The sequence below is a fragment of the Sinohyriopsis cumingii genome, chromosome 15 (genome assembly GCF_028554795.1).
Source record: "Sinohyriopsis cumingii isolate HCF-2022 chromosome 15, ASM2855479v2, whole genome shotgun sequence".
Taxonomy (NCBI): Eukaryota; Metazoa; Mollusca; class Bivalvia; order Unionida; family Unionidae; genus Sinohyriopsis; species Sinohyriopsis cumingii.
The window spans coordinates 133,424,367-133,451,071 of record NC_142975.1 but is presented as its reverse complement, the minus strand read 5'-3'; the positions used below and the strand labels follow the sequence as shown (position 1 = coordinate 133,451,071).

At 37.2% G+C, this 26,705-nt stretch overlaps 1 protein-coding gene across 1 annotated transcript in view; it reads right to left on the bottom strand.

Annotated features, from left to right (window-relative positions):
• The window catches only part of LOC149782809 (SUMO-activating enzyme subunit 2-like), a 104,052-nt gene that overhangs the window by 52,114 nt on the left and 25,233 nt on the right, over positions 1-26,705 (bottom strand). The window contains exons 6-9 of the mRNA XM_089934325.1: positions 21,187-21,308; positions 20,643-20,710; positions 16,891-17,015; positions 8,951-9,050 (exon numbers count right to left, since the gene is read on the bottom strand). Coding sequence (XP_089790451.1) covers positions 8,951-9,050; positions 16,891-17,015; positions 20,643-20,710; positions 21,187-21,308 — 415 coding nt within the window. The remainder of the gene's footprint in view (positions 1-8,950; positions 9,051-16,890; positions 17,016-20,642; positions 20,711-21,186; positions 21,309-26,705) is intronic.

Genomic DNA, 26,705 nt, shown 5'->3' with positions numbered 1-26,705 from the left:
ATCTTCGTCATCATTGAATATTATTGGTACATAAGAGAATCTGATCCACTCGCCGAGATTGTAGGAAAATGTTCTGTGAATTATTCCCTCCGCTGCTCGCCACACCGATATTACATTAATTTCATAATACTTTGCAGCAGCATTTATCGACTCAAATATAATTTTTTCATTTGTTTCTAGATTTATCGACTCAACTGATTTGGCATATTTCGGATGCCTTCCAGAATTACCTGAGGAACAATTTTCACTTTGAGTCACAGCTCGAAGATTGGAAAGTTTGTTGTTGAGTTTATTTCCATCGATATGATCTATAACCAAATTATCATTGATGAGTCCATGAAAACATTCGAATGTAAATCGATGAACGAAGTAATGTGTGCTTCTTCGTATATTATTTTTATTGATTGTAAATCTGAGATATCCATTCATATCAACAAAACCAACAAAATTCTTTGTTCTGATGTGTCTGACATTTCCATCCTTGGATGCTTCGTAACCATCAATGATGGGATGTGATTTATATTCACTCATGGGAATCGTTGATTTCATTTCCATATATAATATTTTATAAGTCTAAATCATAATTTGCTTTGAAACGATTAATATAATCTTCTTCACAAGAAATTACTGATAAAGATTTCTTTTCATAATATCTTCGTAACTCACGATATTTCTTTCCACCACAAGAAAAACACAATCGAGTCTTTCCTCGAATGCCAACTTGGCAAACTAAGCATCGTTGTGGTCCTTTGTTACCTCGTCGAACTTCGTATATATGAGCGCCGCAATATTCACCTCTGCAGGATTTGTCACATGACTTTGTTGATCCGACTATTATCCATTTGCATTGCATATTATAATTTAAACATTTGTCTAAAATATAATAATGGATTTATTTGATCTTGATGAGGCAGAATATATCATTCCTGAAGTAGATCGTGCAAAAAAAGAATTTTTCGATGATGGAGCGATTCATGTTTGGTCAACGTGGAAAACTAACTTCATTGATGCTACGATGAATCTGGAGCGAGCAAAGAAGATAATCGAACATATAAAATCTGAACACAAAGAGGAGCGATTTATCTTTGGAATAAAATTTATCGCACAAATGCCGGACGATACTTGGATTATTCGCGACAAACGAGATCCAGTACGCGGCGGTAAGAAAAATGTCGTTCTTGATAAGAATTCGAAGCCGGGATTGTTATTAGGGATTGATGGTCCTTATTATGCTAGGGCGTATCCTTCTAGTGCTGTAGTGTATGGAATTTATCGGCTGAATAATAATCCTGATGTTAAAAATCTACCTGCGATGAAAGAATCTCCGAAAATAAACTGCGTTGCTGAGCGCGTCATCGAACACATGAAAAATGCTCGTCGTGGATCTGGTCTGACTCAATTAAGACTGGATAAAATTAATTTATGGGCAAGGACGGTTACTGATGGTGCATCGATTGATGATGTTGCTGCGCTGAGCAAGAAACTTAAATTTCCTATTACGGTTAAAACGTTATCGGGTGAAATATTATATTCGTCGCCGTATAATTCTCGAGGAACACCAATCGAAATTGTTGATCATAATTCACATGCGTGGAGTCAGTCGGTAATGATATTTCCACGAGATCGCTCCATTAAATTTTATCCCGTGGAAGAATCCAAAAACAATTCTGATGCAATGTTCAGGTATATCAAATTATTAACCAAATCCGATCCAATATCGGTTTGGTTATTTTCTAGCGAAGAAAGATATGATCAATTTATATTGCCACGCGGAGATATTTACCGAGATGAAATATTACACGAATCGATGAAAAATATCGCGGAGAAATATTCGTCAGATCCAGATCGATTATTAACAAACTGCTTTACTGTTCCGTCTGTTGCGGCTCACGCTGCTAGAGAGAGAAATTCGTGGAAACCTACGAGGAATGAGTTTCTTAATGATATTCAACTTAGTTGTATCGAATATGGCCATGGAGGATTGTGGAATACCAAATATTATTTCGAAGATATGATTTCTGTTGATATGAGCGCGTGCTATCCTGGAAGTTTTCTTGGGTATGGTGATTGTGCGGATTACTTTGCTAAATTCGGCCATCCTACCAACGAGATGACGAGAGTTGCAATCAACGGACCATTACCCGATTTTGTTATGACCGGATTCGCTCATGTTACTTCATTCGAACTTGCTGAGAATTTACATAAGATTTGCTATATTTGGTTTGGTCGGCATTTATCTCAGCGAAGATGGGTCCCTACGGTATTGTTGAGATATATGTTGGATTCGTCGATGTTAATATCGTTGACGATAAGTGAGGCAATTATATCGTATAGAAAACAGACCGAAGTGTGGTTGCCGACAGATTGTGAAAACGCGAAAGATATCGGAAGAAAAATAATTGGTAAATTTACTCAAGGAGGATCAGTTGATCATAAACACCGTCACGCTAGGTTATTTATCAATGATGCTGAGATGGATTTTATTATTGCCGATACAGTATCACGTGGAATATTCTGCAATAGAGAAAATATTATTATTGATGGAGAAAAATTAGGTACCGTGATTACTTATCTCGATGGAGAATCAGCGCAGTATACGCATTTAAGATCATCGATGCTCGCTTATGTGAGTATTAATTTGTTGTCAATGATAAATAAATTTGCTGATATCGCGGTAAGGGTTGCAACGGATTCGTTTTATATCGATAAAAAATTCCAATGTAGGTTGGAGAATTTAATCGCCGATGGTTCATGGGGAACCTGGAGAATAAAGAATGAGGATATTCTGGATTATTGTGAAGACGCTGATGTGGAAGATTGCAATAAGTTTCATAAAAACCAATATGATGAAATATCAACAGCAGCATCCGCATTCGATCCGATTTCACGAAATAAATTTGTTTACATGAATGGTCCTGGCGGTAGTGGTAAAACAACACGAGCAATAAACTTATTTTCAAATTCTGATATGATCGTGTTAACTCCAACTCACAGACTAGCAAGAGAAATAAAGCAGCGTGGTGTTAATTCTTGTACTTATCACAGTTATTTCAAATATAGTGGTGGATTGTGGGATCCGGCTCGAATGGGAAACAAGTACGTTAATAAGATTATAATATTTGATGAAATTTGCACAGTAAATTTAGTTATACTAAAATCATTCCTAAGTTGGTTGGAAGAGAAAAACACCGCAGTAATAATGTGCGGCGATCACGGCCAACCTGATCCTATTGATGGCGAATCTCCTCATAGATGGCTTAGAAATTTTGTGGATTATTATGAAGAGATTGATGCTGATTATAGATCTAATGATATTTTACTGACCGAGTTTAAAAAAATGATTCGGTTGCAACCTAATAAGTTTCAATGTGATGTGATGAGAAAAATAATTGATGAGACTCCGATGGATAATTTTCTAACTTTGTGGCGTCCAGATCATTTGATCGTTGCTAGCAGAAAAATTATTCGCGATACTATTCAGGAAATACTATTCAAACTTCATTGTGAGAAATTTCCAACATTGCAGGTTCCGTTGTGCTACAAGCCAGCTGATACTAGGAAACAAAATATTAATGTTACTTTGCCATGTGGAGAAAAAAAAATAATGGTTTTAAATGATATTATTTTCGTTGATATTAATCTTGTCAATGATGCGATAAATGCCGAAAAATCACCATGGAAACTCGGATACGCAGCAACGATACATTCATCACAAGGATTAACAGTAGATGGTCAAGTCTGGATTGTCGATGATAGAATTTCCTGGTCAAATTTAGTTTATCTGGCCGTGTCTCGAGTAAGAAAATTATCTCAGTTAGGTAGAATTAAATTTCACATTAACGACGATGGTGGTAATTGAGTATCCTTTGGTATTATTTGTAATTCTTCTTTGGTAAATCCGCGTTGTGGCGCTAGTGAATCTAGAAAATAAATCGCTGGCCTTCCTGATGATCTTGTTACAGCTGATATTTTATGTGTCGTAACACTCCAGTTTGGATCAGTTGCTCTTTTTCTGCCACCCTCGGCTTCTCCTTCCTTATACAAATACCTTACAATAACGCTACCTAGCACAGGTGGAATAGTAGAATCTCGCTTTAGTGGTATTTTTGTCTTTGTAATTGCAATTGCGGGTTTCATTGATATTGTTCGTGTTACTTCGTTATTTAGCGCATTAATCACGTGAGGTAATCTTGTTACCCAATCGTGAGATCGTTTATCTTGAATAAATTCTCTCGCGTATTGATATCCGAATAATCGTTCTGCAAGAGTTTTATTGAATCTCTCAACGATAGCCTGATTGTGATGAACACCTACAATACCGCGACGGATTTTAACATTATTCTTTTTCATCAGTGAAGTAACCGCGCCAAGAAATTCTCGACCTGGATCAACCTGGAGAAGCTTCGGCCATGTTAATGGAGATCGTGAATAAATTTTCTCAAATGCTTTTGCTATTTCCGTTGCTGTTTTATTCGATAATGGTTCCGCTTCCTTGTATCTGCTAGCAATATCAACAATCGTCAAAACATATTTGTATGTGATTCCATTAACGGTATCGTGAGGAAGAAACATTAAGTCGGCCTGATGAACTTCGTTAGGTACACTGACGGAGAAACTCGCATATGGTATTTTTTTAGGCGGAGGAAGATAAATTTGCCAAACAGCTTGCTTTGATAACCATGATGCAGCGGTGGATTGTTTTACTTTTGCCGCTTTAGCAAGTTTGGCAATTGCTGATTTTCCTTTCCAAAATCCTCGCGGAGAATAATATATTTGCTCCATTATAAATTAACCAGCACCTAGTACTAATTTACCTTTCATTGCTCCTTTTATCAACCAAGTTGCCAATTTCTCTTTGAAATTTTTATCAGGAATAGCATCTATTGCGTGAATTAATTTAATATCAGCGAGATGTCTTTGTTGTAAATCTCCGCTGCGATATGCAAGATCGTGATAGTAGCATGCGTTATCGATAGCGTTTACTGGATCCTCGCCAGGATTTGGTTGATTATTATCGTTAAGTCTTATATCTAGCCTTGTACCAGGTCCGCAGTAATTATATCCTGGTAAATGTTTCTCTCCGGGATATTTCGCCCAAGGAGCTCCAGGTAGATTTGTTAAGGAGGCGGCGATGTCTCCTCCGGTTCTACTTTTTTTTTTACAAATCTAAACTTGATTGTCTTGCAAACTTCACATTCACCTTTGATTGCATTCCTGTTGTTGCGCGTAACGACTTCGATTGGATTTAGCGTAGCAGTTCGAGTGCGACACTTAACACAATATGAATCCATAATATTCTAATAACATGAATGTAATTGATTTTTCAGCCACGAAAAAACGCGAGCAAGTAAAGCACACCGAGGCATTACCAAATTCGATTAGAATGATAATCATTGGACCATCTGGTTCTGGAAAAACGCAATTGTTGTTGAATTTGATAATGAGATGGTTGAAATGGGATAAATTATATTTGGTTGCGCCATCTGTTGATGATCAGCGATGTTATCAGGTATTAAAAGAATTTAGTGATAATACTGAAGATGGCACAATAGAATTTATAACGGATATCAATGAAGCTCCATCAGTGGAAAGTTTAGACGGTGATGCTAATAATCTTGTCGTTTTCGATGATGTGATGCTGGATAAACAAACTAACCCAGCTAGGATATTCTCGCGTGGCCGACACAAGAACACCGATGTGATTTACGTGACGCAACGATATACGCAAATTCCGAAGGTAATTAGAGATAATTGTAATATTTTATCGGTATTTAATGGCGTTGATACTCACACTCTAAGGAATATTCATCAAACTTGGTGTAACGGCGATATGGATATAAATAAGTTTAAAAATTTCTTCAGTCACGCTCAGGCAACTCCACACGGTTTTGTCACGATTAATCTTCATGATCCACGCAGCAGGTATCGAATCGGTCTTGATCAGATTTACTCATAAAATTGCAACCCACCATAATTCATTATGGCACAAACAAATTTTACAATATCCCCCCCCAAAAAATGCTGTTTTTTTTTATGCCTAAAAATGCACTTTGGGTCGAAATTTTGCGGATTAATTTTCGTAGAAGGCGTTATTTCTGCTTTCTGAGGCTTCTACGGAGAAAGTTTGTTTGGAAGGGTTATTTTAGTCTGTGCCAGGGGGTCTGTACGACTTCCCTGCTGGTTAGCTGCTCTATTAATGACCTGAGCAATTTGGGCTGTCAAATCCTGCCATATTGGCTGGCCAATTTTTCCGCTACTCAGAAGAGTGCCAAGACTCCAAATTCAAAATCGATGACATGGCAACAATGTTCCAAACCTGCACTGAAATTGTGAGACACATTTTAATTGGGCAGACATGTTAACTCCTCTAAATTTTTATCTAATGCAGGGAGATCAATATGGTAGGTGGCACAATATGTCTTGTACCGGCATGATGAAAATGTCCTTGGTTCTTGGTTCTCTGAACAGAAAGCTTTAGCATTCCACAGGTAACACATACATCCAGACAGTCTATCATTAATCTCAAGTTCTGTTGACTAGGGAAGCAGCTGAAAGGCTGGAGATTTCTTTACCATCGATGTCAACAAATGTTTGATTTCATAATCATGCATGATTGTAGGGGTGGACAACATTCCAAAGCTGACAACATCTGGTATATCTTCTCGATGGCAGCCTTAAAACCAAACTCCATCGTCTCCATGGTTGAATTGGAGTATGGCTGTTGCTCAAGAATATCCTTCACACTCATGGTTTGAAATCTCCTGTTTATGGTCTGCTTCCATTTTGGGTTAAACCATTGCCTGTGCAACAATGATGTATTTGTGTGTGTGTGTGATTTGGACTTTTAATGTAGCTTTAACAATTTTTCAGTCTTATTGCTACAATGTCAGTGCCTTGCACTGGGGCACCATGCTGCAGACAGACAACAACATGTCCCAGCTGGTCACATTATACTGACAACAGGCCGACCAATCCTAACACTAACCTCTTAATGCTGAGCACCTAGTGAGGCAGCTATTGGCAAAATTTTTATAAGTCTTTCGTATGACTCGGCTGGGATTCAAGCCTGCAATCTCCCCCATCTGAGGCTGACATTCTAACTACTTAGGCCACTGGAGAGGCTGCAACACTGATGCAATGCCATCATCTTTATATAATTCACAGCCAATACCATGCAGATAATCAGTGAATATAAGACAAGCAAGCTCTGCCGAGTGATTTCTTTATATTGGTACAGACGGCTGGTTCACCGGGAGTATGGTCTTCATGCTTGCTGGCCATGCAAAAGGCAGTCTGGTTGGTGCTGGCACCAGCAATACCATAAACCCGGAGGGATAGATCTATCACTAAAATTCCCGTCATAATGTTTGAGTAGCCTTGCACCAAGCAAGATGACTGAATCTATCACTAAGATCCCCATAATTGCAATTTTGTGTACATAGGCATGTTAGGACAGACAGACCTATCATCAAGATCTCCAAAACTGTGGAGATTAAGCCACAGACGGCATGAAAGGACACACAGACCTATCATTTGGATCGCCATAATTGTAGAAAGATGAAGCTGTATGCCTGGCGAGACAGAAAGATGTTTCAGCAAGATCTCCCGATTCAGATGAATGAATTGGCTGGACTGACAGCTCAACTGGTTGGATGATTATGGACAGCTCTGGACGGCAATATGACAGTATAGGATGCATATATTGGATCCGGTAAAAAGAACCTGTCCCCAGTCTTACCAGTCTGAAGGCCATGCATGGACAAGCAGGGAGGACTTATGCCACCTGGGCTGCCTAAAATGGGGGTATACTTACCCACTGTATCATAATTACTTGAATGAGTTTAAAATTTGTAACATTATCACCCTCTTTCTTAGCCTTGGATGACTTCTGCAAAGCTGCAGTTCATACCCTCAGACCATATGGTACATATCACTGATGGAGAACACTTCGTATTAATACGGCATGACTTGTGTGTGTAATCCGAAGTCTTGAAATTCTTTTATTTATTACAATTTGTGAACAGGTTTCATTGAAATGAGAAAATTAAACCAAACAACACAATATGTATAAATTAACAATGCAGCATGTTAATATGTCCATAACACACCTGTTACTAACTGGGTGAACAAGCAATGTTTACAAAATTATCAATAACAACATTCATCAAAGATAGCATGTTGTACCATGTGACCTAAAATTGAGCAATGCAGAAATATTTGCAAAATTTAAAAAAAATTATATTTACAACCAGATTAGGAATGAATATTAATCAAAAATGAATCCAAATTCCTTTATGGATGGTTCAGATTTAACACAAATTTGGCTTTGGTTGAAAGGAGGTATCTCGTGCAATGTAGTTCAATGGAAGCAAAGCTTAAAAACTTGTGCTACTTAGTGGTGGCAAGGGAATGGAATGGGCAAGAATTACTACCCTTTATCTATATGAGATAAACAGAAAAGACAAACTTTCATCTTTTAGGACTGGATTCAGGCAGTAGCTAACTTATATCCCTAATGCTAATGTGAATGGGGAATGTATTCAAAGGAGAAAGCTTTTAGCTCTTTGTCACCGTAACATTCAAGTTCCTTGCAATTTGGAAGAGAATGATAAATAACAGCCTTGAATTTGTACACCTATTTTTTTATAAAACAAAACTTTCTAAGAGTCAATTTTTCACCTATATCCTTTGAACACCAAATGATGCAAAGTATGAGCCCAACTACTTTAAAAGAAAAGTGGGAAAAAACAATAATCAAAAATTGATATGGATTGCACTGTAATTTACGTTTTTGATGTCATATCAAATGTTAAAACACTCTTTTCCCTTCTTAATGAATACAAACAGCACTTTAGTTATTGAATAATACAAGTTTGCAATCTAGACTAATATTTTAGAGTATTTAAAATAATGAATGTGAAAAGATCTGACTTTTAAAATGAAAACCCACCATCTTGAGGTAGATTATTCCAGTCTAGAGGTACAGGAGGTTGCCTCTTCTTCCACAATGCTTCCATTGACAGTAGGTACTTGATATCGTCTCGGAAAAACTGAAATGAAATAGGAAAAATTCCATATTTATTGGCTTCATTCCTTCTATCATTCTTGATATCTTAAGACATATGTAAACAAGACTGAAAGAATAAAACAAATAAAGGACATTTCTGCTTTCTATTTCAAAATTGTCAAGATTTTTAAAGCTTCTTTTGTCCCGACTCAATAATGTCATGAAAATGGTTTGGATAATCAAGAGTGAAATTATCAGAAAATTATCTGCTACAGAAGCGTTTATTTGGGGACCATGCCTCTCATTTTGGTGAACTAATATTATTGATAATCAGAATACGAATAATTAAAAATGTACTGTAGTTATTATACTGTATATATTACTCACTTCTAAGCTCAGTCCAAACAACATGGACCCTAAAGTTACATAATGCATAGTAGATCAGGGTCCACAGTTTGTCCTGATTACTCCCATTAAACTGCAATAGGTTTAGAACTGCCAGCATATTATCTAATTTCATGTATAAAGAAACAAGAAATGTGTTTATATGGCACATGCCTCCACCAATCTGATGCAATATGGTCATAGTTTACAGTGAAAAACACAGACCATAATTCTTTAAAATCATTTTGAAAAATAGAGAATCTCAAAAACTTGAACTAGGTCACGCTAATGTAAAGCCTCATACTAAATTTGCTTTTGGCTGATTAAGTGTTTCAAAAGTTACTGAGCAGGAAAAGAAATTCTGATGCAAAACATGGTCATAATTCCATTTAATTTTGTTGGTCAATGGTGAAAAAGTAACTTCACGAGCTATTTAATGTAAAGCCTCATAATTAATTAGGTTTGAATCCAAAAAGTGTTTTAACAATGTAACAGGATATTTAGTAAATTATGATTCTGTAATAATCCAATCCTCCCCTTACATATATATATCAGATATAACTCTTACAGGTTGACTCCCTTTTTTCCTTGCAAGTGTCATCAGTATCCCAAAAGTAACCAGTTCAAGCTTTAGTTTACCCTTTAACAGGATTCCCACATTGCATAGAAGAGTGGAAGAGAATTTCAGTAATGTGATCAAGTAATAATTATCAAAGATATATAATTTACTAAGAAATTTACTTTCTCTGTCAAATACATTACCTCTCACATTAACATAGGATAATAAAAGAAAAGACTTGAGCATCTAGCTTTTAACTCTGCCAACCTGAAAAACCATGATGCCTCATATACCTGTATGGACAAACGTCCAATGTCAGTTCAGCACAACTGAATTCAATATCTTTATACATGTGGGAGATAAATTCCTGTGGCATGCAAACAGAAGCTGCAGAAAGGAGACTGGATGCGTCAGCCAACTGACTCCACTATGTACATTACATCTGAAGGCCCTGCTGGTGGATTTTGTTGTTGTAGAGTTTAATGCCATTTTTCAGCACATGATAGGCTATGCATGGTGGCCAGTATTAATGGTGGAGGAAGAACCCGGGAAAACCCTGGGAAGAACCACCGACCCACGAGAAGCTACTGGCAAGCTTTCTCACATACCCACACTGGCCGAATCCTAGACTCGAACCCACGCAGACAGAGGTGAGATGGCAGTGATCCGTAACGGAGAGCGCTTTAGACCACTCGGCCACTCAGGGCTTCCCCTGCTGGTGGAAATTTTGCTCACCTTTTATGAGCAGAAATCTTCATTAGTTGTGTCTCATCTTGTGAAAATTCAGAGTATGCTGATTTATTAACTCCTTTTGCATCAAATGGTGAGCATTTGTTGGGTTATGTCTTGCTTCCTTGCTTTAAGTGGTAAGAATAGCCATTTATGTCAGTTGTGGATATTCTTTATGTGCATGAATAGCGTCTGAAGGCACACTCAGGATCTTTTAGCTATGCCTCTCTTGCTAATTTAATCAAAGAGAGAGACAGAGCAATAGTTATTTGTTGCTTGCCTAGTGATGGCGAAAACCTGGCTGTTGGAATGGAACTGCATGTAGTTCACATCCATGGACAGTTCATGTACCTCAGTTTCCTAATGATAATAAATCTACTGTATTTACCATATATGTTGGGGCAGTATTTGTTAGAACAAGATAAATTAATTTTTAAAGTAATATTTTTCTGCACATTATGTTCTGGGACACATCGTTTTTTTCCAGTCGTAATTCCGTGTCAGAAAATGCACTCCAACTGCAATTTTATTTTTAAAAATATAAAACTATGTACTTGAAATAAAACTCTTTAATACACTATAGTATCATCTCGTCAACAAAACCCTTCTCCTGCACATGTATCATCCATTCTTTCGGTGGATGAATATTTTCTTAGATTTCTCGTGCCATGAAAAATTATTGTTAGAGGCAACACATCTGAAGCGGAAACTGCAAGGACTAAAGTCAGATTTTTAAAAAAAATCTGCACCAGTCATGCTAATTCTCACACTTTAACCTTTGACTTTGATATCCTGTTGGTAAATTGAAACAATGAGTTTACTGCTTGCTGCCAGTTGTGTTTATTCACCACCCATGCTTCTATTTACTTGGCATCTTTAGTCATAATTAATACAAATGAGTATTGATGCCTACGAGTAAATAGTATACACAGCAATAACTTTCTTTAATAATACTTTTTTGTAACCCATGCTAGTGAAAAGATTTTCATCAGGATTCAGTATTTTCAAATAATGATTTTTATTTGCGAGATACTGCCATATAGCTGACTTGGATATAATTCAGTCTTGGTTATTTTGCACCTAACAATGTCATGCATAAATGGCAGATGCCTTGAAGCAATCAGCTGATTATTTCCCCCTCATTTGCAATTTTCTTGGATCCCGTTTTCAGGCTGGTAACATATTTAAACCTTTGAGTACAACCAAATATGATTTGTTTCTCTATGTTCACATCAATGAACAATGTGTCTCATGTTATCAGACATAAGCAATACACACTACAGTATGGATGCATACACTACCTATATGGAGTTCATGCATATATTGTATTCTTTATTGCTCATGATGATTAGAAAAAAAAAAGAGTAATAAACGATAACAATACAAGGTTAGATTCTTTCATTTTATTATCAAATAACCTTTTTGTTTATCTATTTTACTGCAACATGCATGGGGTGATGCAAATTCACCACAAATTTATTTTGTTTCTTAAATCTTGGGACATGTGACATAGGTGAAAAAAGTTTCACCATAAGTTCTGGGACAGGAAAAAAAATTATTATTTTATAGTGTCCCAATTAATACAGTAAATATGATAGAACCATCAGAAAGCAAATTTTATATGATAACAGCTTCAGTGAGGTCGAAAATGGATATGTCAAAATTGGACAGTAAATGATAAAGGTCCTTGCAGCAGCCAATATCATCTCTTTCATGATGTGTGAATGTATCTGAGATTATGGAACAATATCCTTTGTGAAACCAGCAGGCATCTTGTCCACAATAGTAAAAAGAAGTTAGCAGGATAGGGAACAGAGACTGAGTGTGGTGTGATGTAATGAACACTACATAAATCATTGAAAACCTGCTATTTGCCATGAGAGTGGGGGGCTGCCTGTTATGATACACTCCACAGACTTAAGTGCCAAACTCCTTTTCACACAGGGCATCCCTGACAAGAGCAAGGCATGATGGAGGAGTTTCTCCAGCCATGGATGTAATAGTGGTGACCTCAGTTGTTTGAGCAGGATGGGGACACTACAATTTTTGGGTCAAGTCTATCACTAAACTGAGCACATCACTGATCCTGGATTTGGTCCTTTGAAAAAGGTCAATTAGAACCATTTTGCAGTCCATGCCCCACATTTTCTGCATTAGTTTTGGTACCAGAACAATAGATCTTGCATTGGTCTGTCCCAAAGAGTACAAAATCAATGGAAAACTGATGGATGGTGAGACCAATCTGGATGAAGTTACCTTCCCTCTGATAATGAATTGACCAAAGAAATAAGACTGCCCTGTATGCATTGGACTGGTATATTTATCTGATACTGAAAACACCAACAAAGGTATTCCCATACCATATGGCAAAGGTCCAGAGATTTTGTCCACCCCCACCCCCCATGTTTCAAGTGGTATGTCACCACAACCAAACTGACATTGTCAGGGCATTCATTTTTTTTGATACATTCTACCCTAGTGTGGGAGGTGTTGAGAATGGCCTTCATTTGCAGGAGGTTGATGTGTAATGTCATCTCTTGCAGTGTCAACTTGCCAATGAATGTCACACATTCTGGTAGTAGGTGATGGTTGTTGTGCAGAGAGATGGATGGACAATTCTTGGGTTGACTTGCTTCAGCAATTCCTCTCCCCTGCCACCAAACAATAGAGGAAATCCAAAAGGGGGTTCACAGGGTCAAGGCGGGATGTGCATTACTGGCCTTGTCAGCAAGCGTGAAAAATCACTAAAGACGCCAAATCCAACAATAAAGACTTGGCCACCATATTGTGAACGAGCTTTGAAGTGGTGTACTGGTTGTCTTTATCCACTGTATAGAACCAGGCAAAGTAAAAAGACCACAGCATAGTTCCTCTTCACCACCAAGAGATCTATGAAGAAGGCATTGAAATGGGTCTTATACCAGCAAGATTGCAAAGAATGCTGGAAGTTGCCTCTCAGGAAGAAAAAAAAAATGAAACGCTTTCAAATTGAATGGGTTACTCATCTTGGCAGACAGACTTCTGGCTATTACCTTGATTTTTACTGACTGCAAGGGAAGACAGAAAGTAGGGCTGGCTTCCTTGTCATAAAATACAACTGAGGCCTTGACTATGTATGCTGGTGTAGAAGATAGGCGGCCATACTGAGTTCAGCAACACCCCATAAATTCCTCTAATACCACCTTAAAGCTATGCTTAGCTGGTTCTATGGTGGGAACTTAGCATGAGCCATCATAAGGTTTATCCACACACACAGTGTGTGAGTCATCCTGTCAGAATCAAGACCAATATCTGTACAATACACCGCCAGGATAATAGACGTGGCCACTATCTCTGATACTTGGGACCATCTGTGAGGATAAGCCACGAGGAAATGGCTAGCCATATCCACAGGATATGGTTTTTGAATCAGTATGGACAGCTTGTTGAAATCAAATAGTCAGTACTGGTGTCCGGGACTTAAGCTACATGGGCTGCCTAGAAATGGGTGAAAACTACCCCAAAGTTCTAACCTTCTGAACTAAAGCAGACGGATGAAGGAAAGATAGGGAGAAGCTGGCCAGAACTAATCAATCTATCATTGGTTGTTGTACCAAACATTGCACCTGCAACTATTGAGACAATATAGATGGTGGAGTAGAAGTCACAGCTTCCTCCATACCAATGTAATATCATCCCTCACCAGGCTGGCCAAAGTCTCAGCAGAAGGTGAATGTTAAACAAATGTGTACTCTTGGTCCTTTGATTTTTGAATGTACAAAACATCAGTACTCTTGGTCCTTTGATTTTTGAATACACAAAACATCAGTACTTGTTTCACTGAGTTCAAACATCTTTCCCCATTTCTTGCAATTTCTAAGAACCGTCTACCACATATTTTCCAACCAATTGACACATATGCTGCCAGTATCCAACAGAGTACTCACAGTACATGTGAGACACATGTAATGAAATTTCTTGCAAGCTTTGCATTCTTGCATTTATCATATTTAATCACAGCTAATGCTGAAATGCCAATGCAAGAATGAAAAGAAAAGAAAAAAGAAATGCACAGTTAACTGTTCAGATTGTCAGAGACACCTGCTATCCCAGAAGTTATGAACAGAGTGCACAAACACAAACTTCAACATGTTCTATTATAATGCAGCCATCTAAAGCCACAGAGAACACTGCAAGTCCACAGAGGTGAAAAAATTCACATGATTATGGTCAAAATAAGAAAATAATACATAACACCTGAACAATAATCATTATTACATTCAACAATATCAAAATCTTCAATGGATGGGATGAAAAGGAGCACAAGTTTCTAAAAGATTTCACGAGACAAAGTGAACGATGTCAGTTCACACATGAGAACTTAAAACTAATGCCACCTTTTAGTGGCAAGGGGAGGTATTAGGCAAGAGTTATTACCCTTTTAACTCTATAATACAGACAGGAAAGAGGAATTTTCATCTTTGGGAGGGCTGGATTCAGAAGCTAGTAGGCTTATATTCCTATCGTTAATGTTAATATGGACAGAACACATATTCAAAGGAGAAACTGCTGAGAGGAATAATTGCTTACAAATGAAACTCCATGAGTCAAGGAATAATCATCTACTATACAAGCAGCATTTTCTGAAGTTTACACATTATGCACATCAAAGCCCTGACATAACAATGGATGCAATTCTTGAACTCTTTAATTATTATGAGCTGTCTGATGTTATCATAATCTTCTTGGCTGAACACCACCTAACAAGTACTTGTTCTTTTTCCCTTGGAAATTGTATGTGGGTTTGTCCAGTTTCTTTTCCACAATTCCTAAACTTTTGTGGATAGGCTTTAGATATCAACTTAAAACCCTTCAAGATATATTCCTTAACTACAATATAATCAGTACATGCTTGTACCAACAGTGACATGCAGACTTCACGAGCTTTGCCAAATACGTCCAATGCTCTCTTGGTCTTTTAAAGCTTTCAGCAATTTTTTCAAAGCGATGAAAGTATTTATCAACTTTTTCCTGAAAATGGCATACTAACTTAATACTTCTGATATTAATACCTAAACTTGTGTGTAAAGGTGGGAGGAGTTTCAACCTACCAGTACAAGTTACACAGGTCATGTACACATTCAACATGGACTATTTCAGTCAAGGGTGACAATTTTTAGAATTTGATTCTACATACCTGTAAGTGGCAAGTATTCACTTCATTTGGATTCTAATACATCCAAATTCCTTTGGAATGTCATTATTTAGATGCATCGACAAGTGCATATTGCAAATTCAATGTTAAAATATGTAGACATTTTTGGACAAAATGAACCTAAAGGTGTGATCCAGTACAATCCGGATTGAATGTCATGCGCTGTGATGTCACAATGAAAACTACACATATTGATAACAAATCTGTACTAGCCTATATTGTGACGAATCCACTCGACTTGCTCTTTGGTTGATCCAAGTTTAGCACATTGTGACCATTGTAAAAGAACACAGAGATTGATAATTTTCATCTGGAAGTTTCTTGATGACAGTTTAAGTGCAGAGCATTCAATAATCAGGATTGATTAGACTTCGTTTAAAGAAAATCAGTGTTAAATTTTAAAAGAACGATTTATATTTAATTTAAAATAAGTGTGCATGCATGACCCATGTGACTTTTACCATCATCTATAGTGCATTTCTTTCTTCTCTCTGCATCTGCAATTCTATTTCTTCTTTTCCTCTCTGCCTCTCCTTTTATTCTCTCTTCTATCATATTTCTCTCTTCTTGTTCACTCTGCCCTTCCCTTTCCTCTCTCTGCATTTATATTTCTCTCTTTTTGCATTTGTATTTATCTTCTCTCTCTCTTCATTTGCCTCTACTTTTCCTCTTTCTGAATTTGCAGTTCCATCATTTCTTTCAGAAGATGAAGCTTTGTTAATTCCAACTCCATCTGGTTTTTGAACCGTAATTCATTAAATTCCTATCAAAATCATAGACACACTTACAAATCAAACCCAAGGAATTATCATCCAAAACGTCCTTTCCCACCAAATACTGAACCAAAATATTGCCTATATTTGCTTTGACAAGATGCTTTTACTTCAGACATATCATAATGTCTGGTTAGCTCAAGCAAATCATCCTTTTTCATATTCCCTAACCCCTCCTGTGTAGAATTTGAAACATAATTCATTACAGAAGATGATAATGCGAATGCAAAAAATAAAAGTATACTTTATTAAACAGTTTTTCTGCATTATATCCCGTCTCCATGGCCCAGGCCTGAGTGGATTTCCTCTTAATGCCTCCAACAGCATCTGCCTTGGCTTCTGATTCAAGAGCTGCTTTGCCCGCTTCTCCTGTAACAAGACATAATTGCTACAGATAAATTCATTAGATCAATACTAGTCCACAAATACCCAAATAGCAAAGCAGATAATCAATATTGGTAAATGAATACTTAACCTAAAAAGCATATTGCAGTATCAGAAATTTTGTGGGGGATCCAATTTTTGTGGATTTCATTGTTGCCCCGAACCATAAATTTGAAGACTCAAAGAAAAATTAACTACATATGACGTGGACCCTGTCCATCCTTCTGCTGTGCTTTGTCAGTAGAGATTAACAAAGTTAATAATATGTGATAAAATATTAGCTTTTATATGTGTTTAATTTTAACACATGAAAAAAGAATAATAAAGCATTTTATATTGTTTCAATGTACAAATATCGATAAGGCATCATGTGGCTGTAAATTCCAGTTGTTGCCTGTGAGAAAAGGATTAGAGAGAAGAGAAAAACAAAGAAGGTATTCAAACACTAGTAATACTGAAAATGAACGAATAATAAAATTACTAGCATATGAAAATTAAACTGGATACTTATTCAAATCAAGTCTTCATTCACGTATAACTGTTGCTGAAAAATGTAAATCCCCCTTAAAAGCACATAAGAACAAGCCTGTAAAATACTATTGCTTGAAGCACTATTATTAATGACACTATGTTTATACAATAATTACAACACAATATTAAAGCTCACACTTCACTGGTTTTCAGACAAAGCCACAGTATCAGTTTGATATCAGTCAAGTCTTCTCACATGAGCTGCAATTATCCATTCAGCATGAATTGGCTCGATTAATGAGGTTGCAAGATTCATCAATAGGGTGCACTTATTGTCACCAATAACATCTTCCTTTTCCCTGATGGACCCCATGCCCAGTTTAGCATACTAGTGGTGGAAGCGTGATTTCTTTGTACTCTTTATTTATTGTCAAGTTTAGTGGCTGAAGTTGAAAAAGTGATTCAAATTAGTTAGCATCTCTGCTAATGGTGTTGACTTCTTTTGATGTTAAGTACTCAGACAAAAACACTGTGTAAGTGATTGATCCTGACAGCCATTTTATTTGTTCACATATAGGTGGTTTTGGCTTAGGTTAGTATTATTTTACTGTTGTTAGGCGCATCGGCTTCCATTGACGTTATTCACTTGGATGAAAAGATGGTGTAAGTATTGAACCTGAGGTCTTTAATTAATGCTCATACATACGGTTTTATTGTTTTGAAATTCAAGCGACCATCATTTGCATCAGCATAGTTTTATGCTTATGTATTCCTTAGTGCAAACACAATGCCATCATTCATTCCAATGGAGTAGCCAAAATGATATTTTTTCATGGCTAGCAAGTTTTCTTTGTTGGTGATCAGATCAGCACCATTTTCATTCTAAACCAGGTACTATACTGTATACAGACACGATCTTGGTTCTTTAGAAAAAAAGATTTTTTTATGAAGAAATCTGTTTCTCCAAGAATATTTACTTTGGAGGATCTAAACCAGCCACTTCCAAAATCATAGCCCTAATAAAAAGATGAAAATTCATCTTTTCTGTCTCTCTTATATACACAAGGCACTTGTCCATTACCTACCCTTGCCAACACCAGTGGTGCTAGTCTTTGTGATAAGCGATATGCTATTGAAGATGCTCGTATGGTGGTGGTTAGAAGGGTTTTAAAGTAATGCGACTGGGTAAGTATTTTTTTAAGAAATGTAATTTTCCTAAATATATGTTTCTCCATCAAGTAAATAATAGCTGGATTCTCCATGCGAACAATAATAGTTTCTGTCTCTTATATACACAAAGGACAAAAAGTCTTGTCTATTACCTCCCCTTGCCACCAGCAGATGCAACTAGTTTTTAAACTAAGCGATATACCAATGAGAACTCTCCCATAGTGGATTGGTTGGGATTATATAAGTAATGTGATAAGGTGTATTTTCTGAGAAATATAATGCATTAAATTTGCTTTCTTTTTCAAATACATTCCCTTATCAAATGTTGCTTTTGAAGGTGAGGCTCAAAGAGATGATGCTAATTTCATTGGTTGAAATTCACATATGGTGACTGATCCTTTGAGATATCAGAGTACATCAAGCATACAACCCACTTAAGCCATCAAGATCAAGCATGGGAGGTTATTTCCTGCTTTCTCAACTTCATGGGGAGAAAGAGTCATTTGCAGTTGCCATGACTTGCCTCTGTGCACAAGTTGTGCTTGAGGGCGTGGACAGGATCTTGCATGGCTGCTGCTCTCAACTTACCAACTCAGACTGCCTACTGTTTACTGATGATGCCTGGTTCTTGGCTACTAAGCCAGGTTGTGTTATGGGGATCGTCAAACCATCTGATCTGAACTAAAGATAGTTCAGGTTACTCACCCTGCAATCCGAAGCTAAAGCTATCTGGAAACAGGGTTGTACAATAACAGCTTCAGCATTTTACATACTAATGGCTTGAATTAATCTGAACTGTGCACTGGCAAGATCAGAGGTCTGCTAGATTTTAAAACCAGGAGTCCTGGACTCCTATACTGGTATAAATAAAAGTCTCACCAGCAAAGGTTACAGTCCCCATAAGCATACTGTTCATACTTGAAGTGGTTAAATGTCCAGATGAGAAGAACAAGTGGTTGTCATTGAGTTTATTTTTTAAAATTCTTTACACAGCTGGCATATAGCTCTTGTTTGTCTATTAGAGTGAGACTGAATTTTGTTAATTCAAGGAAAGGCATTATTCCAAACACTAAGCCAGGCATCACACACTTTTTTTAACACTTGGCTATTGTTCCATCCAAGCTATCAGTTTTAGCAACTTCAGCTTTCTTCTGAATCTCATTACAATCATCAATTTGCCATTTATCCCCAAAATACTTATTCAAATTTTGTAAATGGCATTTCATCCAAGTCTTTATGTGTCCTGAATTCAGACATTGAAAATATCAGCACATTTTCCTGCCACTCAGCAGCTAGTCAAAGTCTTTGAACTTGCCACTCAGCTATTGTGTCATGTTCTTTTGATGTACTCTTTTAATGACAACATGTACATCTGGGGGCCTTTCAGCCACTGAATTGTGTTATTGTAAAAATCAGCACAACTAAAATGATTGCTTGATCAACACATTTTCCCACTCTGCAGGTGGTTGAAGTAGGACTGCCAAGCCTTTGAATTTGCCACCCAGCTATTCTGTGCATATGGAGGTATCCTAAGTAAGTGATTTTCTGCGTCCCTGATAAAAAAAATTGCATCCAAATACATGTGATTACGCATTTTCAAAGACCTCTGAAGATCCAGGACAGATTCCACTTTCAAAACAGGGTGAGGAATTTGGGGTATTAAAAATAGACTAGGAGGTGTGATAGGTCTTTATCATCACTGATACCTCTTCTGCCATGATGCCTAAATGTGCTTTAGATTTGGGTAAGGTCAACACAAGCAGGATACAAAATTATAAGAATGTGATGCTTTAACTTACAGAAAGGCTAGAATATCATTCAGCTGTTTACACAAGTATTTGTGATGTTAATGATCATGACATAATAGAAACAAAACATCAAGTGTTTTGCTCAGTGAAATGAAATATAATTTGAAAAGAATACGTGTAGACCAACGAATGGAACCTGTCCTTCATACAATGTGGCATTTACCTGCCAGTTCTGGATCAGCAGTGTCAGGTGACACATCTTGGTCTGGATCATCCTCTCCAAACAGCTGGCTGCAGGAAAACAAAATAATATAATAACCATGCAAAAACGGTAAACAATCAAGATGGACATACAAACTAAAATACTAAGAGCTGCATTTATATTTTATCTCTTGGTAACATGAATTTGTATGTAACAATTCACATCATGGCTCACAATTTTAATCTTAGATTTCACAGATAATCTTTTTCAGTGTGTATGTTTAAGGACATATGCACAATAAACAAGTGCAACACCTGTATAATGAAGCCAAGAAAGTGATTTAAAGCGTCTTTGAACTGTGCTTTCCACAAACTGTTGGCTGTAACATGCCAAGGAAATGATGCTAAGTATTTTTCCCTCAAGGATTAATTAGGGCAGCCAATCCTGGCATGGCTTGGACAGGTATTCAACCGATGACACTTGGATTGCTAATGTAAAGCTCTAGCAACTGAGCTATCATGGCTTCCACAATTAACAAATTTAAATTTGAAAACTCGTGTCTTACTTGAAGAGATGTTTGGCCCAGACTATGCAATGAATTGGTTCTGATGGGGTATTTCTGATTGTGCACCCTGGGAAAGTTTTCTGTGCTGCCTGTGGTTGACATTCATAACATTCTGTCACACACTGAAAAGCAAATGCACAATATTCTCAACAACACTGAATCTGATGTTGCCAACAACAATTACCGTTTTCTTAAAAGAAAATATCACACCTGAAATAATATTTTTCTTTTATTAAGATCTTAATAAAGTACTGATAATTAATGTTTGACAATATTGTGAGTATTCAATCTGATACATGCCAATAACATCTTTTTAAAAAAACATTTTCTAATTTATTGATAAAAAGCAAATTTTTAAGTCAATTATGTTTCTATGTGAATACTTACACAATCACATTAAACAAGAGATATTAGCCTGCTACCTCACAAATCCAGCCTTACTACAAGATGAACCACTCCAGTGTCTAAGTGGTTACAGCATCCATCATGGATGCAGGAGGTCATGGGTTCAAACCCCAAGCAAACTCACACCAAAGACTTATAAAAATGGTACTATCAGCTGCCTTGCCTGGCACTCAGCATAAAGAGGTTAGTGCTAGGACTGGTCAGCCTGGTGTCAGTATAATGTTTGCGGCATGATGCCCCAGTGCAAGACATTGCTATCAACTGCCACAATGCACACATCGTATCGATGTGACTGAAAAACAACTAAGTGACACTAAAAGTCCAACTCAAACACAAACTAAAATATGAAAATCATCTTTTTTCCTGTTAATTTCAATAGAAAATGTGCAAATAATTCTTGCCCGTTACCTCCAATTAGCACTGCCATATGTCACTAGTTTTTAGCTGAATGAGATACTAACAAGGATGATCGTGGTGCGCAGTGGGTTTTGAAGTAATGTGATTAAGTAAGTATTCTCAGAGAAACACAAATTAAAATTTGTTTTCTCCTTCAGATATGTTCCCCAATCATATTACCTTAGGAGAATATGTAACAGGAGGAAGCTGGATTACACATGTGAACAATAACCCATTCTCTTAATTACATAAGCAACATAGCATGGGGTCACTTGACCTGTGACCCAAACATATGGTGAAGAAGATGAATAGTTAAATCCTCTTACCACACAATTTCACCAATGAATCCAGTGAAGAAAACAGACTGTGTTGATTGATCTAATTAGGTCTGGTGGCCATCTGTACTGCACCACTGGACCAACAAGATGTAAGGTTTTCTGCTGCAACCCTGAATATTTGAGATATAAACTCGACAATGTTAACTCTGCATGCCAGCCAACAGCTTCTATTATATCTCTGATCGAGACATTATGTTTGAATGCAGTTATCACAGAGATTGCTCGAAGCTTATGAGCCATAATCTTCGTGAGGTGACTCTGAGCTGGTGAGACATCAAAGTACACTGAACATACAATCCACTTTAACCATGAAGCAAAGGCTTAAATGGTGATATCCTGTGTCATAGCTCTCACAGGAAAAAAGAGGTGTTTGCTTGTGCCATGACTTGTCTCTGTACATTTCAAGCAGTGCTTGAGAGCATAAACAGGATCTTGCATGGTTGCTGTTCTCAACCTGCTTATGGAAGAGAGTGAGTGATGACTCTCTGGTAAGCAATGGACAGTAAGTGATTTAGGCTACAGAGCCAGGTCACGTCCAGTTGTTGTTGTTGTTGTGGGGTTTAACACCATTTTTCAGCACACGATAGGCTATACATGGCAGCCAGTATTAATGGTGGAGGAAGAACCCGGGAAAACCCTGGAAAGAACCACAACCCACGAGAAGCTACTGACAAGCTTTCTCACATACCCACATTGGCTGAATCTGAGACTCGAACCGGCGCAGAGGTGAGATGGCAGTGATCCATAACGGAAAGCGCTTTAGACCACACAGCCACTTGGGGGCCCCCAGTCATGTCCAGAGAACCAGAGAACCCTCCAATTTGAACTGCAGAGAGTCCCAGTCAACAGAAGCTAAAGCTATCATGATCCTGTATGCTTTTGCGAAGCGTGGGTTAGAGATTCAAATTGAAACAAATCAAGCCATGTTCAAACCAAGGATTCGTTACATCTGGAAACAGAGGGATTTTGGTTGATTGAGATAAAAAAAAATGGACTAAAGATCAATAGGTCTCTATATGCCCAAAAACATGTCTGCCATGATGCTGGAATGTGTAAAATGTGTCCAATATCATGGAGCGGTAGCTTTTCATAGAAATTGGGCCAAATGTTCCTCCTCAAAGAACCAGAAGAAGAAAAAAGTTGGCCAGTTGAGGGATAGAGAAGCTCAGAGGGATAATGTTGTTGGTGAACGGTCAGCCTGGAAGCTGGCAGTATAGACAGATTTCTCACTGAAATCTCCATCATAGTTAGGGCATCTTGCTGACGGCATGTTTAGATGGATGGATCTGTCACCAAGATTACTGTAAATCATCATCGGCTGGAGTGACTCAACAAAAAGGTCCCCATGTTGGAACAGCTAGACAGCCGGTGACAGCTGAACAGTTGGCGACATTGTGGTTTTATTATTATGCACTGGATCCAACAGATCTGATACACACCCCATGCATCTGGAATGATAGGCCCGATGATCATCTTCGGACATGTGGAGGGATTTAACGTCCACTAGGCTGATAAAAATTGGGGAACATTCCCCAATGAGTTGGTATTGCCAACAACAAACAATAGGTTGTCTTCCTTGACTTATCCCACCTTTCCTTCCATTCAATGCCATGTAGACTTTTGCCTACAAAAAACAAAGCACAGATTAGCAAATCACTATGTGACTAACTAGCTAATACAAGACTTTCTCTGACCACAAATTACACACGCTGCTTGTCGTAGTACACATAATATACACAAAACAAGAGTCATGGTAGACTTTCATGCTCTGAAGTTGCATTATAGCATTTAGATGACATTCTGATGAATCGACACAAGAAAAGAAAGCATAAATTAGTTATCATCTTGTTACTAACTCACTAAAAATAATTATATATATATATATTCCCCGTTGTGAACGGAATAATAAAAAAATTCACTGGTCACTGTCACATTAGAAACTTACAGACTATACTTTGAACTCTTGTGCATTCATGTGTTAAAACTGACCTTTCTACAGAAACAGAACACAGAAACAAGTATAAATTAGCAATGCAGCATGTAATGCTATGCTGCTACTTCATGTATCTTTGAATCAGCTGATTTTAGCCACAACACGTTCTTGTAGTAGAGTGTGGCAATTCTGAGATGTCCCCTTGTACATAACAATGCTCGTTACCCGTTCACGTATTTTGTACAACAATACAAGATTTTAAAATTAAATTACCTGCACAAACATTCGAATATGAGATTAATATATTCGGGTAGGTTTGTCATGACTGATCATATTGTATAATACTAGGTTAAATTAGAAGAATTAAAACACCGAGTTGTGTGTATTACTGTCGTGCGGTCATGTTCCGTCAGCATGGTCGATTTGGATTGGCCGATCGATTGCAATACCCAACAATCCATGCTTTGTTTACCAGAATGCTTACACGTGCCAAAGTTGTATATAAACAGCGTCATTGTCCCAAGTCGGTGTCAGATAGGGGTAGAAAGATAAGGCAGCAGATGGTTAGAGGAAAAGGGGCTGGTTAAGATCTAGAACAAAGATTAAGTCAAGAAAAGTGAGAGAAGTAATTTTTGGAGAAGGAAAATTTAATGTATGAAATTTTGAAGAACAATTTGGAACTTAGACTTTAAACTACAAGTTCCCCAAAACAGACGAATTTTCTACACACAAATTTCGGAACCCAAATTTGGATTCCGAAATTAAAACCTTATTGCCCACATTATATATGTTTAACAACCATGCTTAGTTTTTATTGAATTTGATTGGTTTTAGCTAATCAAAATATATCCATTACAGTTGTATCTACTGGTATAATTCTGTAAGTAAAAGCTGAATCTGTAAACTGTTTTACAGATGAGAAATGTTTGAATAAATCTGTCCTGGATTTTTAATCTTTCTTTATTGTTGTTTTATCTCTATTGCTAAAGTCAGACGAACCCTTGTAGCTTCAAGGTCTGAAAAAGAAAGCTAAAATCCCTGAATAATTTTCCAGACCCATGAGGTTACAATATATATTCCCCGTTGTGAATGGAATAATAAAAAAATTCACTGGTCACTGTCACATTAGAAACTTACAGACTATACTGTGAACTCTTGCGCATTCATGTGTTAAAATTGACCTTTCTACAGAAACAGAACACAAAAACAAGTATAAATTAGCAATGCAGCATGTAAATAACTGCTAAAACCAACTATGTTACAAACAGAACAAGCAAAAAAAGGTCGAAGTTGTGCAAACTCAGAATAACCTTGCAGTGGTCAACAATAGCATGTGACATAGTCTTAAAAGGACAAAGTCCCTAAAGTGACAAAATCACTAAAACTGGCAAAAATTGCAAAATAATAATGTATACAACCTGATGCAGAGTAATTAATCCATACAATAAATCCAAAAGAATGTTGGAAGAGTCAATTGTAAGACAAAAATGGCTTTGATTGTTGAAGGATAAACTGTATGATGTTATCCAGTACAGCTGCGAAGCTAAAAACCAGTGATACCTGGCAGTGTCAAGGAGAAGTAATAGGCAAAAGTTATTGCCCTTTGTCTATTGAAATAGACAAGAAAAGACTATTTTTGTCTTTTAGTATGGCTGGAATCGCAAGGTAGCAGGCTGATATTCCTAAAGTAATGTGATTGGGGAAGGTATTTGAAGGAAGAAATAAGACAGTCATGTGGGAAACTTTTCATTTGTCAAAATACTACAGCCTTTGTATCATATTCAAAAGTCACTGTGATAAATGAACTGAACAGTAATTAGCAGGAGAGTACAACTTAAAGCAGGGGTCACAAACACGTGGCCCATGGGCCACATGCAGCCCACCAAGCTGTATCATATAGCCCACAAAGGTGTCATGAGAAATAACAAAGGTGGTACTGCCCCTGGGCAATGTAAAGATTTTTAAGCTCACCTTTATGGCCAACAAAGAAAGATTCCGTGTCATTTGCACATGTTGTTAATTTATGTTTATTGCAAACTGTGAGTATGAGACACACTTGGGAATGCTTAGTGTTGTAAGAATTATTTACTTAGATAACACATTTTTGTGGTCTGAACTTAAATAAGTAACATAGGATGCCACTACATAGATGCTAGTCATCGACTGAAAAGGACCCAAGTCACTTATATCATGGAAGAATTTAAAATTTACTTTATAAAACAAGTCTGTATCAAGCACAAAGAATATGGCTAATCTAGCTCTGAAAAACAAATATTTTTGGTCCAGCTACATCTGAGGCAGCTACCAGGTTACTTGTTGCCCCTATTTCCACTGCAGACTGCGAGACAGAGTTCAGTCGCCAGAATCTGATTAAAACAAACTTACAAAATTCTAGAGGTATATCTACTCTGAAAAATTTAATGAGAATTTCTATTGATGGGCCATAT